This window comes from Poecilia reticulata, chromosome 18, assembly GCF_904066995.2.
Source record: "Poecilia reticulata chromosome 18, P_reticulata-male-v2, whole genome shotgun sequence".
Classification (NCBI taxonomy): domain Eukaryota; kingdom Metazoa; phylum Chordata; class Actinopteri; order Cyprinodontiformes; family Poeciliidae; genus Poecilia; species Poecilia reticulata.
Window position 1 is genome coordinate 19910831 of NC_088847.1, and position 13854 is coordinate 19924684.

General features: G+C 40.3%; 1 protein-coding gene across 1 annotated transcript; it reads left to right on the top strand.

Moving 5' to 3' along the window:
• The first annotated feature begins 1359 nt into the window (after nt 1–1359).
• Nucleotides 1360–10497, top strand: syt4 (synaptotagmin IV). The gene is made up of 5 exons (XM_008435959.3): nt 1360–1656; nt 3510–4126; nt 4215–4538; nt 8410–8530; nt 8928–10497. Exons 1-5 carry the CDS (start codon nt 1623–1625, stop codon nt 9245–9247), a joined length of 1416 nt encoding a protein of 471 aa, XP_008434181.1. The 5' UTR covers nt 1360–1622; the 3' UTR covers nt 9248–10497.
• Nucleotides 10498–13854: the final 3357 nt, after the last annotated feature.

Consider the following 13854-nt stretch of genomic DNA (forward strand, 5'->3'; position numbering starts at 1 on the left):
ATGACCCAACATCTTGTGAAGCAGCATAAGCTTAGCACTTAGGTGAAACCATCACATTCATGCCGGTATTACAAGTTATACTGTTCAGTGTACCTTTGATGCAATTATTATAATGTTCAATGTCCAATTTTTTTGTCAAAGCTTGATGTTCAGTCTGATTTTTCTTGTTAAATGTGCAGCCTGTGTCAACATTCCTGCATTTTTTCCCATGAACACCAAGGGGCAGTATTTTATAAAATTACACCTTGAACATCTTAGTAGTATAGTCAGAAGCAGGGATCACACTCAATATCAACATTGGCATACAATGGATTATAAACTATATGCCATGGTTTAAGTTTATGGGTGTAAGTGTTTTTAAAAGTATAAAACATAAGTAGGAAATGACTAAATGGTTATTCATAGGGGATATAAACTGACCCCAAACCTCACCAACATTTTATCCTATCAACCAGACAGGATGAAATATAACACGTTGATTTAAATGCACGTAGAAATAAAAACAGCTAGTCGTCAAGTTCAGCTTTATTTCAAAAGCACCTTAAGTAGAAAGGACAAAAGTGCTGTACAGAACAAACATTATAAATGCCATTATAAGGATATATGTATATAATACTAAAACACAACATACTTTTAAACTAGCCATGAAAAACAAAACAACCAGGTTGTAGCACTAAAAACTATAACCCGCTAGCATACGTTCAGTCTCCGTTTTGTTTCAGGCTCAATCAGGAGCGTCTGATCAGGTGGCCAGAGTGAGCTGAGGGGTGTATAAAGGTGCAGCAGCTCAGACAGGAAGAAACATTATAAAAATAACTTGGACAATTAATCCTAAAATGTATGGGAAGTCAGTGAGTTGAAGCTAAAATGGGAAAAAAGCTCATAGTTGCATGTGCCAAATCAGATACGAATTTATAAGTAAAAATAAGTAATTCGGTGTTTGTCATGTTTTAAATAAAGTTGGATTTTTAGTTTACATACAATTGGAAAATTCCAAACTAGAACCGAGCTCAGGGACTAGATAAACAGATATCAGGAAACGTCTCATTTCCGTCCTATCAAAGCAAAACAGACAAACAAACATACATAGAGCTAAGGAAGCTGAAGCAGGTTGACAACACTCATTTCCTAAAAATCAATCAGGCGCCATTGGCAGGCTCTTTGTGCCGTTTCACCGGGGTTTCTGATTTCGCAGCCAGCCTCCGTCATCACTGCGTCAGCACTGATGAGCTCAGCGTTGGCTCGGAATGGGAGGGGGGGAGGGAGCATGGGACCAGAAGATGGGAGAGAGACCCAGAAAAGGAGCAAGACGGAAGGAGAGAGAGAGAGAGAGAGAGAGAGAGAGAGCGGGGTGTTGCCGCCTCTGAGACGCTCTCACGCATCAAAGAGTAACAGCAGCAGCAGCGGAGCAAACAGCGCATCCTTCTCCCTGGGAAGAAAAAACACAAAAACAAGAATATATTTTACATTATTGAAGCTTTGTAATCAGCCTTTATATTATTAAACGGAATCAGAACGAGATTTACCCCGAACCCATCAGGAGATTGATCTCGCTGTGAGGGGAAAAAAGGAGCGTCTGGTGTGGAAACAGACCGAGGCTTTCAGCACCTTGGACAGCGATAATGGCTCCAATGCTGGAGGACGGAGCGCAGCCCGGTGAGTCCTGATGATGGAGTCAGTCTGACTGTGGTGGGAATTAGCTCTTTTTTTTTTTTAACAATAGTTAATATACACATTAATCCCTTCCTGAAACTTCGTCATATTTAAGCACTGAAAGCTAATTAGCTAATCTTTAATTTTTAACTGAGATGTTTTTATTGAGTTAGACTACAAGTGAGTATGTAAAAATGAATGAAAATACATTTTCTAAAATCAATCGATGTTAAAAAAAACTACAAACATCTATTTTTTAAAGTGCTGTCTATGATCCTTGGTAAACTAATACATAGTCGTTATGTTTCAGACACTATTAATAAAAGAGTACATTTACTTGTAGTTCAATCAAATAAAAAAAATAAATAAAAATTTCAATTGTATGAAATGAACATATTTAGAGTGTTCCTAGTAGAAGTAAAATCACAGGTTCTTGTTTTATTTATTTAATTTTTCCATGTCCTCATGCATTACAGCCCTCCTGGTGTTTCGTCCATCTGTCTGTCATCGCAGCCTCGAGAAACATCCCACACAGGATTACAGACTAAAATATTAATCAGCTAAAGAGCAGAAAACATTTTGTACAAGTGCTGTGATTTAAAATTGATTTGATCCCACAGGTCTCTCTTTAGTTTTCTCATATGTATGTATGTATATATATATATATATATATATATATATATATATATATATATATATATATATATATATATATATATATATATATATATATATATATATATATATATACAGACAGTCTTTTAATACAGGTATAATGTAGAATGAAAAGCTGTTGATTGTCATAATTTCGTTTGAGCTGCACTGTCACATTAATATCACATTAACCATGCCGTGGCGACTATTATGTGTGAAAAAAACCCTGAATAAATGATCTAACACATTAGCTTTAACCAGATGAAAAAGGCAAGCGCATGAGTGATTGGTCACCACCCCCGCGCCTCGATCCGATCTCTCTTTTTAGATGGGTTAATCTGAGTGCTTTTCCACTGGGTCGCCCTCCTAATTGTGGGAAATGGACTGCATTTCCTCTTTTGAAATCAACCCATTAAATGTGGCTGCATGAGAGGGCGATAGCCTGTGAGACAGAGCTCAGCGGCACAAAACAAAGAAAGCACACAGTGACAAATATCCCTGTAACGTCACCGTAGCGACGCCATGTGAGACACAAGGGCTTTGAGAGAAATGACATCCACTGTGGTTGTAACTGTGGTAATACCTCGCCCTGTAGCTTTTAGTCAAAATTATCCCTGCTTTTGAGTGGAAAGAAGATAAATGACTATAATCATTTCCAAATATCATATTGTGAAATCTTCCTTAGCTATTTCATGAATCGAGCTGAGATTCATTCATGCTCATAAAGCAAAAAAAAAAAAAACTGTGCAAATAAAAAGTCTAATAGATTTCTCATGTCAAATGTTAGCTGTGATACGACCAAAAGAACAAAAGTACAACATGGCAGTGGGGTAAAATGACCTTCCCAGCTGTTGAAATCTGTCTCTGAGCAACCGTTCTCTTTATTTTGGCATCTCTGGAGTTACAGGTCATCCATTTATGATTCTGATGATTCTGGCTGTTCCTGTTCATATATTATCGGAAGATCTGGAATACGAAAACAACACTTGGTTGAACAGATTGCATTGTTTTTGTCCTCATTTGACTCCAGGCTGCAGGGTGTGTCAGAAGAAGATAAATGTATTCAGTTGGTTCAGTGCAACAGCACGATCCCAGTGGCTTGTGTTGCAGATGCTGCTTTGTTTCAATGTGTGTTTTCTTATTAAATCTTAACCTTTTTCTTTCCATTTTCTTCCTCTCCCTTCCCCCAACCTCCTCCACAGTGGCAGTGCCTGTGGGTGTTGCTGTGGTGAGCGTTTTTGGCCTTGTCTTCACTGCATCGGCCTTCGCCTGGATCTGTTGCCAGCGCAAAAACACCAACAAGTCCCAGAAGACGCCCCCTTACAAGTTTGTGCACATGCTCAAAGGCGTCGACATCTACCCCGAGAGCCTGAGCGGCAAAAAGAAGTTTGCGGCAGCCACAACCTCGACAGCTAATGACGCCGCTAAAACAGATGTCAATGGAAACTGCCAAACTACGCCGATGAGCCCCGGCACTGGTGGACCTGCCACAACTCCAAATGGCTCCAGATCAGCCCTGCACCTCGACCTTGAGAAGCGGGATCTGAACGGAAACTTTACCACCAAACCTTTTCACCACCACCACCAGACGGTGCGCAGCTCCCCAGACCTGGAGCTCCCCTCCCCACAAACAGGGTTCACTCAACCCGGTGCGATGGAGCGGCGCGACCCACCTTCCCCATCCAGCGCCCTGTCGAGCCAGGCACCCACCCCGGCTGTTGACAAGCCTCAGGGGGACGAAAAGGAGGGCGGTCTGGGGACCCTCCACTTCTCTCTCGAGTACCAGGCAGAGAGGAAGGCATTCATTGTTCACATCAAGGTAACACACATTTATATTTATTCAGTGGGAACTTTCTGAGCGTTTCAATGCTAAAATCTCATTTTAATATCTTCACGTTTTCTCCCAGGAGGCCCATGGTCTGACTCCAACTGATGAGCAGTCACTGACGTCTGACCCCTACATCAAGCTGACCCTGCTGCCGGAGAAGAAGCACAGGGTGAAGACAAGAGTCCTTCGGAAGACTCTGGACCCGGCCTTCGATGAGACCTTCAGCTTCTACGGGATCCCACTGGCTCGAGTGTCCGAGCTGGCCCTTCACTTCATGGTGCTGAGCTTTGACCGGTTCTCTCGTGACGAGGTCATTGGCGAGACCCTCGTACCTTTGTCTGGAATCGACTTGTCGGAGGGGCGTGTCCTAATGAGCAGAGAGATTATCAAGAGGAACGTCAAGGTAAGATGTGGAGCATATTTTATGTACCTATGTGCTATAGGGTGGGGTATAGTCAGTGAACGAGGGGTGGAGGACACCATGGACTCATTGGCGGTCCATCATAATACAACTCTGTGTCAAGACAAACAGCTACTCATCCATACTTAATGGATGAGTAGCAGCCTAAAGCTATTTAACATTAATAGCTTTAGACTGTGGGGAGGGAACCTCCAAACTGTAGAAACACCTGCTGACTTGGATGTTCTTCTTCAGTTCATATCCTAGTTTTTATCTGAAGGAATGTCATGGATGTTTTCCGTTCATTGTTATCCCCCCTTTAGGTGAGAGTTTATCTGTGGTTGGTTGTTTGTTACTGAGAGAGACTGACAGTCTCTGCAGGGTTCGCCTCCTCTCCTGCCTGCTGTCTGCTGGCATATGCTGCAGGCCAACCCCCACCCAACCACCTCCCACTCCACTCAGGCCTGAGACCTGAACGGCACTAAAGCATTTAGGAAAATAGATATGAACATCATTGAAGTTTTTGTTTTTTAATCATTAGTTAGATAATGTAATCCAAATTTATCGATTCATCATAAAAAGCCTTTTTAGAAGTATAAAAATCATTGCAGCGAAGCAGCTTGGTGGGAAATAGTGAACTCAAACCAGATTGATTCCCCTAGAATCATATTTAAAAACTACACAGACACTCTTTAAGTGTCTATTTCTCATTTATTAAAATAAAGATTTGCACAGGTGCATATTTTTGCTCAAATGATCCAATAATGATTCCTCCAAAGCTTTTCTAACGCAAGATACCACCAACCTTTATCCTAAATTAGAAGCACGCAGCAAAAGTGGCATTTTACTTAATTCAAATACTCTGAAGGATTTCCATTGTCAGTGTCTTGTCTGTGGTAACAAAGAGTTAACGTTAAATGAAGTCAGCGGTAAAGGCAGAGCAGGAGGCTTATCTCCCCGTAGAGACTGAACAGATCTATTGCAACATCCCAGGTATGGATTTGAAACCTGATACTGCTGCTGAGGGATGTGCTGCATTCAGTTCAGACAAATTAAAATGCTACAGAGTTTTCTTCTTTAGGTTTTTCTCTTGTTTTTTTCTTTTTGTTTTTTGCTTGTTTTTGCCCAAATTCACCTGATTTCTACACTGATTTCTTAAGGACATTCAAGTGTGTTACTTTAAAGACTCATTGCTGCAATTTTCCCCCACAAAATGTCTACCAGGCCTCTGAATACATAGTCACGTGTCTAATTATGCTAACGTCCAAACAGAACAATATAATTAGGACACTAATACTGGACTGTCAGAGTGGGAACAAAATAATGTATTTTTCACATTATTATTTTCTCTGTAGTGTGTCGGGCTCATTATAAATCTCTGGAGAGCCGATTATTGGATTCTGTTTCTGCCTTTTCCTGGCATCCGAGAGGACTACATTGAAATAACATCTCATTTCCTGTGTAGTGAATTTTCCCTATAAAGATATCTCATAAATTTTGCCGAGTTCACTTAAGGAGCTGTGGCTCTGCAGTGACTATGAGAGGAAATATGCCTGAGTAAAATACATGTTTGTTCTCATTCATGATGCCCCGGACAGAACGATGGTAATAATTTACATTTTTGACCAATGATGGAAATATAAGATTGTCTAGTTCAAAAATCATATTGAATCATATTATAACTCTAATTTAAACTATACGTTTGGTGCAATTTTTGCACTCTTCCAACAGATTTAATAATTTTGAAGTCTTAAAAGTGCTGAGAAATAGGGGTCAGAATCTGAGGATCGATTTTTATATCCACCTTCAGCCGATCTCACTTCATATTTTTCACCATCAACAGACTATTAATAAACTTAATCCTTGTTTTCATTGATGTTTCCCGTTAGTATTTCACAAAATATGTTTGTTTTGTGAATATCTTAATGGTCTGTTTCCAAGATGAGAAAATTTGTTCTACAAATCTGCTGCACAAAAGACAATGCAATGCATGCAGCCAAACAATTGCATGATTTCAGTAGCTCATTACACAGCAAATCTACACAAATTTGGCATCATTGGAGTTCCTTACATGATGTTCTGTAAGACAGGAGGCATTTCTTTGCTAGGAGGGTGGTGGCTCTTTGTCTGTGGGGCTCATGTGTCCCGTTGCCTCATGTGACTGGGCGTGGGTGCACAGCAGTGCAGCTAATCAATGCAGAGTTGCCATAAGCAGGTTTTTACTTCCAGCGTTTTTAATCAACACGTTATGGCTGATGGCGTGCGGCTCTTTGGAGGCAGTGTGAGGATTCTCATTGTGTGGGAGGTATTTTGTCTTTCTGCTTTGTGTGGGTGGATGGGAGCACACATTAGTGCAACGAGTCAAGACAGCAGGCAGTGAGCAGAATCGCCTTTAGATGATGAAGGTAGACCCGGAACAACAAACATTTATTTTTTACGTTCATTTTAGTTACCCTGATGAAAGCAAACATGGTTGTGTTTTGGCATCTAAATTTTATGTCAGGGATAGAAGTTGTCTTTGTTAAATTTTTCTCATTTCCATGGCAACTATGTTCAGGGGTTGGAAATCCGGTTAGGTGTGAAGGCAGCAGCCAAGGCGCCCTGTCTACAGGGTGTGGATAAAGATGTGTGTGTGCGTGTGCGTGGGTGTGTGTGTGCGTGTGTGTGCATGTGGGGAGGAAGGGAAAGAAACGCCCTGCAAATAAAAGCACGAAGGATTCATCAGTAAGACGTAATGTTATTGAGATCCGATAATGTATCACATAACCGATAATGAATGTGTCATTTACCTCTACTGCAGTGAAAACCAATCAACAGCACTGGTTTACTTCTTATTTACTGAATTTGTATATGTGTGCATTAGTTATAAGTTACCAATATTTACAGTTTGCAGAAAAACCCTAAATTACTAGCACTAAGAGAGATTCCTACCCGCCAACCAGATTACAGTATTTGTTAACGTTTCTGATGTTAAGCTAACTACCAGGAGGACTGTGTAGTCATCAGTAATTCTAGGGAATCAAAACTCACAAAAAATTATTATTGCATCTTATTTACCAAGTCTACATATGGGAATGACTTTGTTTAGGACGTAACTGTGGAACAACCAAGAATGGTAGCTTAAATAGGTTTTTATGACCTACAAACCAAATGATTACTGCATGCATTAAAAACTAGACAGTCAACAATTATTTCATAAAAATGTACAAGAGGGAAATAATGGATTTACTGGATAATCAACTGCTTGGGCATGCCTTTACAAAACAAACACAAAAAGCACAAATATATTTTGGATTTGGACTAGAAAGCTAAGAAGACTCATTTTTCCTTCTTTTACTTTTAAGACTTTTGCTTTGGTAATATATTAGGAATGTCCTTAAATGAATAAACACAAATGGGGAATACATTTATGACCACTGGCAGGTGATCTAACACCAAGTCTCCGTTCATCATAGGACTCATCAGTGGGTTGATCATTTTGGTAGAAAGGTTTCAGACTGCACTGCAGTTTGTGGTTTATTTGCACAGCCTCACAGCTAAAGAGAAATGTTACAACACAACTTCAGAGGTCTGCTGGAGACTATTGGTCAATGGCTGCAAAAGGGAAACTGACATACTATCAGGTGGTCATAATGTTATGCACTCTAGTGTCTAAAGCAGACATGAATGTCAAGATAAGTGGATTGTTTACTTTCCAGTGTGAATTAAACATATTTTGCCTGGCTTTGGTTTTCAAATTGCTGTAAAAGTCTTGCTTGACCATGCTAACCAAAACCCTCCTGTCCTTTATCTCCTCTCCATTTTCTTTCTTTCCATCTTTTCCTTACCCTTCTTTTATTTTTTATTTTTTATCATTCCCAATCCCTACATAAAGAAGTCCTTGGGTCGAGGAGAACTGCTGCTGTCTCTGTGCTACCAGTCCACCACCAACACTCTGACTGTGGTGGTCCTGAAAGCTCGGCATCTTCCCAAGACTGAAAACAACGGTCCTACCGGTATGTAGACTTTTTATCTTAGCATCTCGTTATTAACATGATACCTGCAGGAACAGCTGCAGGAAGACTTTCTTTGACCTATGAACCAAACTCATTCTGGCATGCTGACAGCTGCCTTAATGAAAACCACAGAGCACCAAAAGAACCTGATCAGGATGTTATTTTGAGCACTTAATGTATATATATATATACACATATACACACAAAATATGTGTGTGTGTATGTGTGTGTTATGCAGACATCAACACTAACATCCATCACTTCCACTTTATTGTTTTATTGATCTGGCTGGGGAACAACAGGCCAGTAGTGAGCTGCTGCAAAGATGGATATTTTCCATTGCTGCTCTTTCTTCTTTCGCAATTCATCAATGGCTCTCTTCCTCCTTTTTCTCCAGATCCATACGTCAAAGTGAATATGTACCAAGGAAAGAAGCGCATATGCAAGAAGAAGACCCACGTGAAGAAATGCTCCCCCAACCCGGTCTTCAACGAGCTCTTTGTGTTTGATCTGCCCTCCGAAGAGGGCCTGAGGGACACCAGCGTAGAGCTGCTCCTGATGGACTCAGACAATGGCTCCTCACGCAACCCCAACACCGTAATCGGCCGCCTGGTGCTGGGCACGTCGGCAGCGGGAACGGCCGGTGAGCACTGGAGAGAGATCTGCGACCACCCGCGTCGCCAGATTGCCAAATGGCACACCATGTCGGAGGAATAATACGGCTGAGGTTTTGTTGATTTTGTTACCCATAGCTGAACTGGTACAACCTTGAAAGCGACGAATTGAGGACGGGCGGGATGTGACGTCCCACTGGCCAGTTCTCATTGGACATTAACTGGGGATGTAGTGGGTTAGGTAAAGGGTTATTTAAAAAAAAAAAAAGGGGAGTGGACTTTTATATAGAGGAGACCATATTTCAACTGATGTCACGTTGCAATCATTCATTAACCAGTTATCTGTAGTGTTCTGTTAGAAGGTGGGGGATGTTGAAGCTTTAAACAATCCCAAAGACTGCCACTGAGTGAAAACATGCAGCGTTATCATTCTGGCATTAACAGATTTTCACTGTCCATGGTTGCAGTGCAGAATGTCTCAAATGTTGCTTTTACACTTTTCCTCTCTTCTACATCTAGTTCTGCTCATTCTACGTCTCTCTGTAGCTCTTCCTCTTATAAATAGTAACCAGTAGACCATCATACGAATACCAGAAAGAACCACGACTGACCGTGCTGTACAAAGGTGGACTATTAAAGATCATTTTATAATGCCAATGTTTCATTCTTAAAAGATGTATGTTGTTTTTTTTTTGTTTTTTTTTGGTTTATCACACTGATTCAGTTTTTTTCTTGCTAATTTGCAAAACCTCAGTTTAGGTCTAAGTGTTATTTCATATGTCATGGCTGAGAGAGAAACACGAGCCTAAATTAGGTGGTTTACGGATTGACTGGAACAGACTGAGCGCACTGGGGACAGTGGAGTAGCTGCGGAGGCATTTATGTGTGTGAGTGTGTTTGTACGTGTCTTTTTCCAAAAGAGGATGTATGCAGTGACACAGATTTGTGAGTGTGTGTGGATGCAAGTCACACAATGTTTACTGTAGGTGTTTTGGTCCTGTTACTGTGAGCACAAAGAGAGCTGAAATGTAAATGTATGTAACTTAATATAAAATATGGCAAGTTCTGACAAAAAAAAAACAAAAAAACACGAGTCTGAGTTTTTTTTTTTGTTTTTTTTTTACTCCATGTGGTGTTAAAAGTGTGCATGCATTTGTGTGTGGTTTTGTATTTTGTTGTACACTGATAGCATTATTTTTCTAACAAATGGGGGCTGACTGCTCCTTATGGGTCCAAATGCCTGGGTCCCATAAGAAGAAGAAGTGCTGTTTGAGGTTTAGGTATGTATTAGTAATGGTTAGGTTAGGGGAATGTCTGGATTAGGCATAAATGCAATTACTAAAAAAAGAAAAAGGAGACAATGCAAACTCCTAATGTGGGTAGAAATATAATCGTGTGAGTGTGTGTTCACATTTATGTATTCACGGGACCAAAACTTAAACCGAAAAGGGATCTTCTAAATTAGAAAAAAAATTGGGATCACATTGCACCCCTACCAAGATAAGGATCAGTCTACCCCAGGTTCATGGACATGAATAGAAACAAGGCAACAGCAACCTCAGGACCGCTGGATCGAAATGGACCAGGACCCAGCAGGCTGTCCACAGCATCCACGCAATGCAGCACCTGCACCCAGAAACAGCCAATAAGACTCCAAGTCTCCAAACATCTGTAGACATAATGCACTGAATGGTTCAGAAACAGACATAAAGGGAAAGCAGGAGAAACTCAATGTGACCCCTGCCGTCAGACCACAGGGGGGGTCAAGAGAGACTGAAGGAAACCAATGTGCCACCAGACTGGTTCACTGAACTCCAGTCATCAGCCCCCTCACATGGCACTAGGTGGGACCACTGCTCATGCCAGACTGGGAACTCTTCCCTGCATAGGAGACAAGCACAATGTCAGTTTTAACCTCCAAACCTCCAGTCAATCAATCAATAAATAAATAAACCATAGATTAAGCTGTTAACACTCAAGTTACTATTTTCTCATATTGCTGTGATTATTGAACTTTTGTTTCATCTGTTAGAATCAGATGTAGACTGTATTTAATAATCCTGCATTTATTATTGAACTTTTGTTTCATCTGTTAGAATCAGATGTAGACTGTATTTAATAATCCTGCATTTATTTAGGTTTGAATATTACCATGCTGTATTCCTCCTCATGTTCAGTCTAGCATAACTCTTCTTCTTTTGTTTTTATTTTATTTTATGCAAAGCACTTTGCTTGCCCACAGTTAGCTGAAAGTGCTCTATAAATAAAAACTCCTTTAATGAAGGGTAAAAATGAATCACGGCTAAGTTTGTGCTGCAAAGGGAAGGACTAAAAGAATCCATGATGTCACTGGAGTGTCCTCATGCAGACAGAGAAACGTCTGCGTACATATGTGCATGCATGCAACCACTTCATTAATGTAAAAAAAATCATATGGGCTTTGGGAACTTTGAGTAAAAGTTAATAAAATAGACAGTTGTGCCAGGATTATTTCTCAGGATCATTTTATTCTACTTAACTTCCCACCAGGCCTTTTTTAAATGCGCAATCTGTGCAGATTTTGTACTTTGTATCAACCTTTATAACGAAGATGACATCACTGGGACCATTTCCAGGTTGATGATGTAATAACCTCTGAGTCTAAGTGCTCCAGGATGAAGTCATCGGGACTGAATTTAATATCAGCTAAGTGGTTCAGCGAAAGTACAGTTGTCTCAGCATCTTTTCTTCCTTCCTTTCTTTCATCCTCCCTTCGTCGTTATCATCTTACTCCAACTTTCATTATCTTTGGTCTTGCACGGAGTTGCATCAGATGCTTCATGGTGGACTTTAGACAAGGAAGATGTTCTTTTCCTGTGTGATTCTCAGTGTTTCTCACTCTTTCTGCCTCCACTCTGACTCTTGCTTCCATTTCAGACATCTTTTGATACAATAACCCCAAACTACGTGCAGTAAATTAGTTTGCGCTCTCTAACGTACTTCCTTCCTCACAAACACTGAATTGGCACTAAAAGAAGGTAATTACCCTGTAAACAACAGAGCCCCAAATGATTTTTTTTTTTTACAGTTCTTCGCAGTGTAGTGCAGGATTTATTTTCATGCCAGCTGAGGTTTCTGTGAGTGGCTGACAGTGAGATGTGACTTTCAGCAATAAAACTATAGTCAATAATTATGCCACAGGAATTGCACTTTGTAATTTGTTCACTACAAACTGCATGGAAAGGTGGAACTGTAGCACATTTTTAAAGGATTTGAACGATGTAGACATCTTGGTTCTATCTTCTTCTGTCCAGAGAAGAGAGAGAGATTAAAACCCAGCATAAGCCATAAATCCGTCATCATTTCACAGAATTTTTCTCTGTAAGTGTGTTAAACTCAGAAGAAGATTTTAACATTAATTTCATTATGCTAAAAAAATAAATATAGTGCTGTCTTCTTACCAGACCCTTTCTTTGGGGCATGGGGTAATAATATACTCTGAAAACTTCTCTGGTTCTTTTAAAAGGTTTCAGTCGTTTCACATCAAACCATGACCACGCGGTATTTTTTCCATTTCCTACTTCTCTCTCTGTGACTTTATTATACCTTCAAGATGTTTACAGTTTACTGTTAGTTATTACACATCTACAGTAGAATTGAAAACCACACAGGGGACATAAAGACCATGCATGTTTAAAATGCCTTCTCAGCTACTAAGCGGCTTCAATGCCGTCTTAGCATCAGTTACACACACAAACTCTTTGACAGGCATGGTTGCCGTGGCAACTGTCGGTGTGAGTCAGGTGCATGCAGAAGCATTCCTGGTGGAAATGTGTGCCAGCGTGGTGGTTGACCAGAGGACAGTTAGCGGTTGACTCCATGGGATTAAAGTAAAGAGCATCGTCAGTGATGCAGACGCTGAGATAAATCGGACGTGTAAACAGACACCGTCTGACTCATTTCAACATGTACATCGATTTGTGAGCAAATTACCTAACATCTGGAGCAGAAAGGTAAATTCACCAGGTGCAAGAAAATAATAAAAATGGATGGAGAGATGTTTATATAGTTGTGTAAGATGCAGATTATTTCTGATTGAGGAACTTTCAGGACAAACCACATTACATGGCAATTCCTATCTACACCTATCTATATAGTGTCACTTCCTGGCCAGTGCAATTTCCTGGCTTTAAAGAGGATGTTCTCAAAGTGAACTTGTCAGCTTGCTCAGAGTGTAATTCGTAGGTCGGAATAGAGTTACAGAGAGACTGTTGGCTTGTTTCCACCAACTTCTGTTATGTGCATTTTGAAATATCGTGTTAGAAAAGGTTGATGGGAAAAAGCAAAATTCAAAATAACTTCTTCAATTTTATGAGCTTGCATGAGGTTGCCTCTGGTTTTTCTGAAAAAGAGTAAATGCACTGAAGGGAAAATGGAAACACATTTGCTGTATAAATTCTGACGTAGTGAACTTTCTCATCCACAGGTGGATCTATGCCTTACCAGAGGCACAAAACTCATAAGAATTTCAAAATCCAAACCCCTGACTCGGAGGGAAAGACTCTTCATTTCTCTGAGATGTGATGTGAGATCCATGTTAGTTGGAAATCTCTACATCTGGTTTATGAAAACCATGGTTAGTGTAGACATCTTACACAGTTGTGCTGTATGCAGTCTGGTTAATTCGCTCCACAGCATTTTAAAAGTTTTGCTCAAAATTAGCATGACAAT

Excerpts from the sequence above, each read along its gene's own strand:
- syt4 (XM_008435959.3), top strand. The coding sequence starts at position 1,623 with ATGGCTCCAATGCTGGAGGACGGAGCGCAGCCCG. Across the intron at positions 1,657-3,509 it reads GGAGGACGGAGCGCAGCCCG|TGGCAGTGCCTGTGGGTGTT; the intron begins GTGAGTCCTGAT and ends CCTCCTCCACAG. Across the intron at positions 8,531-8,927 it reads TGAAAACAACGGTCCTACCG|ATCCATACGTCAAAGTGAAT; the intron begins GTATGTAGACTT and ends CTTTTTCTCCAG.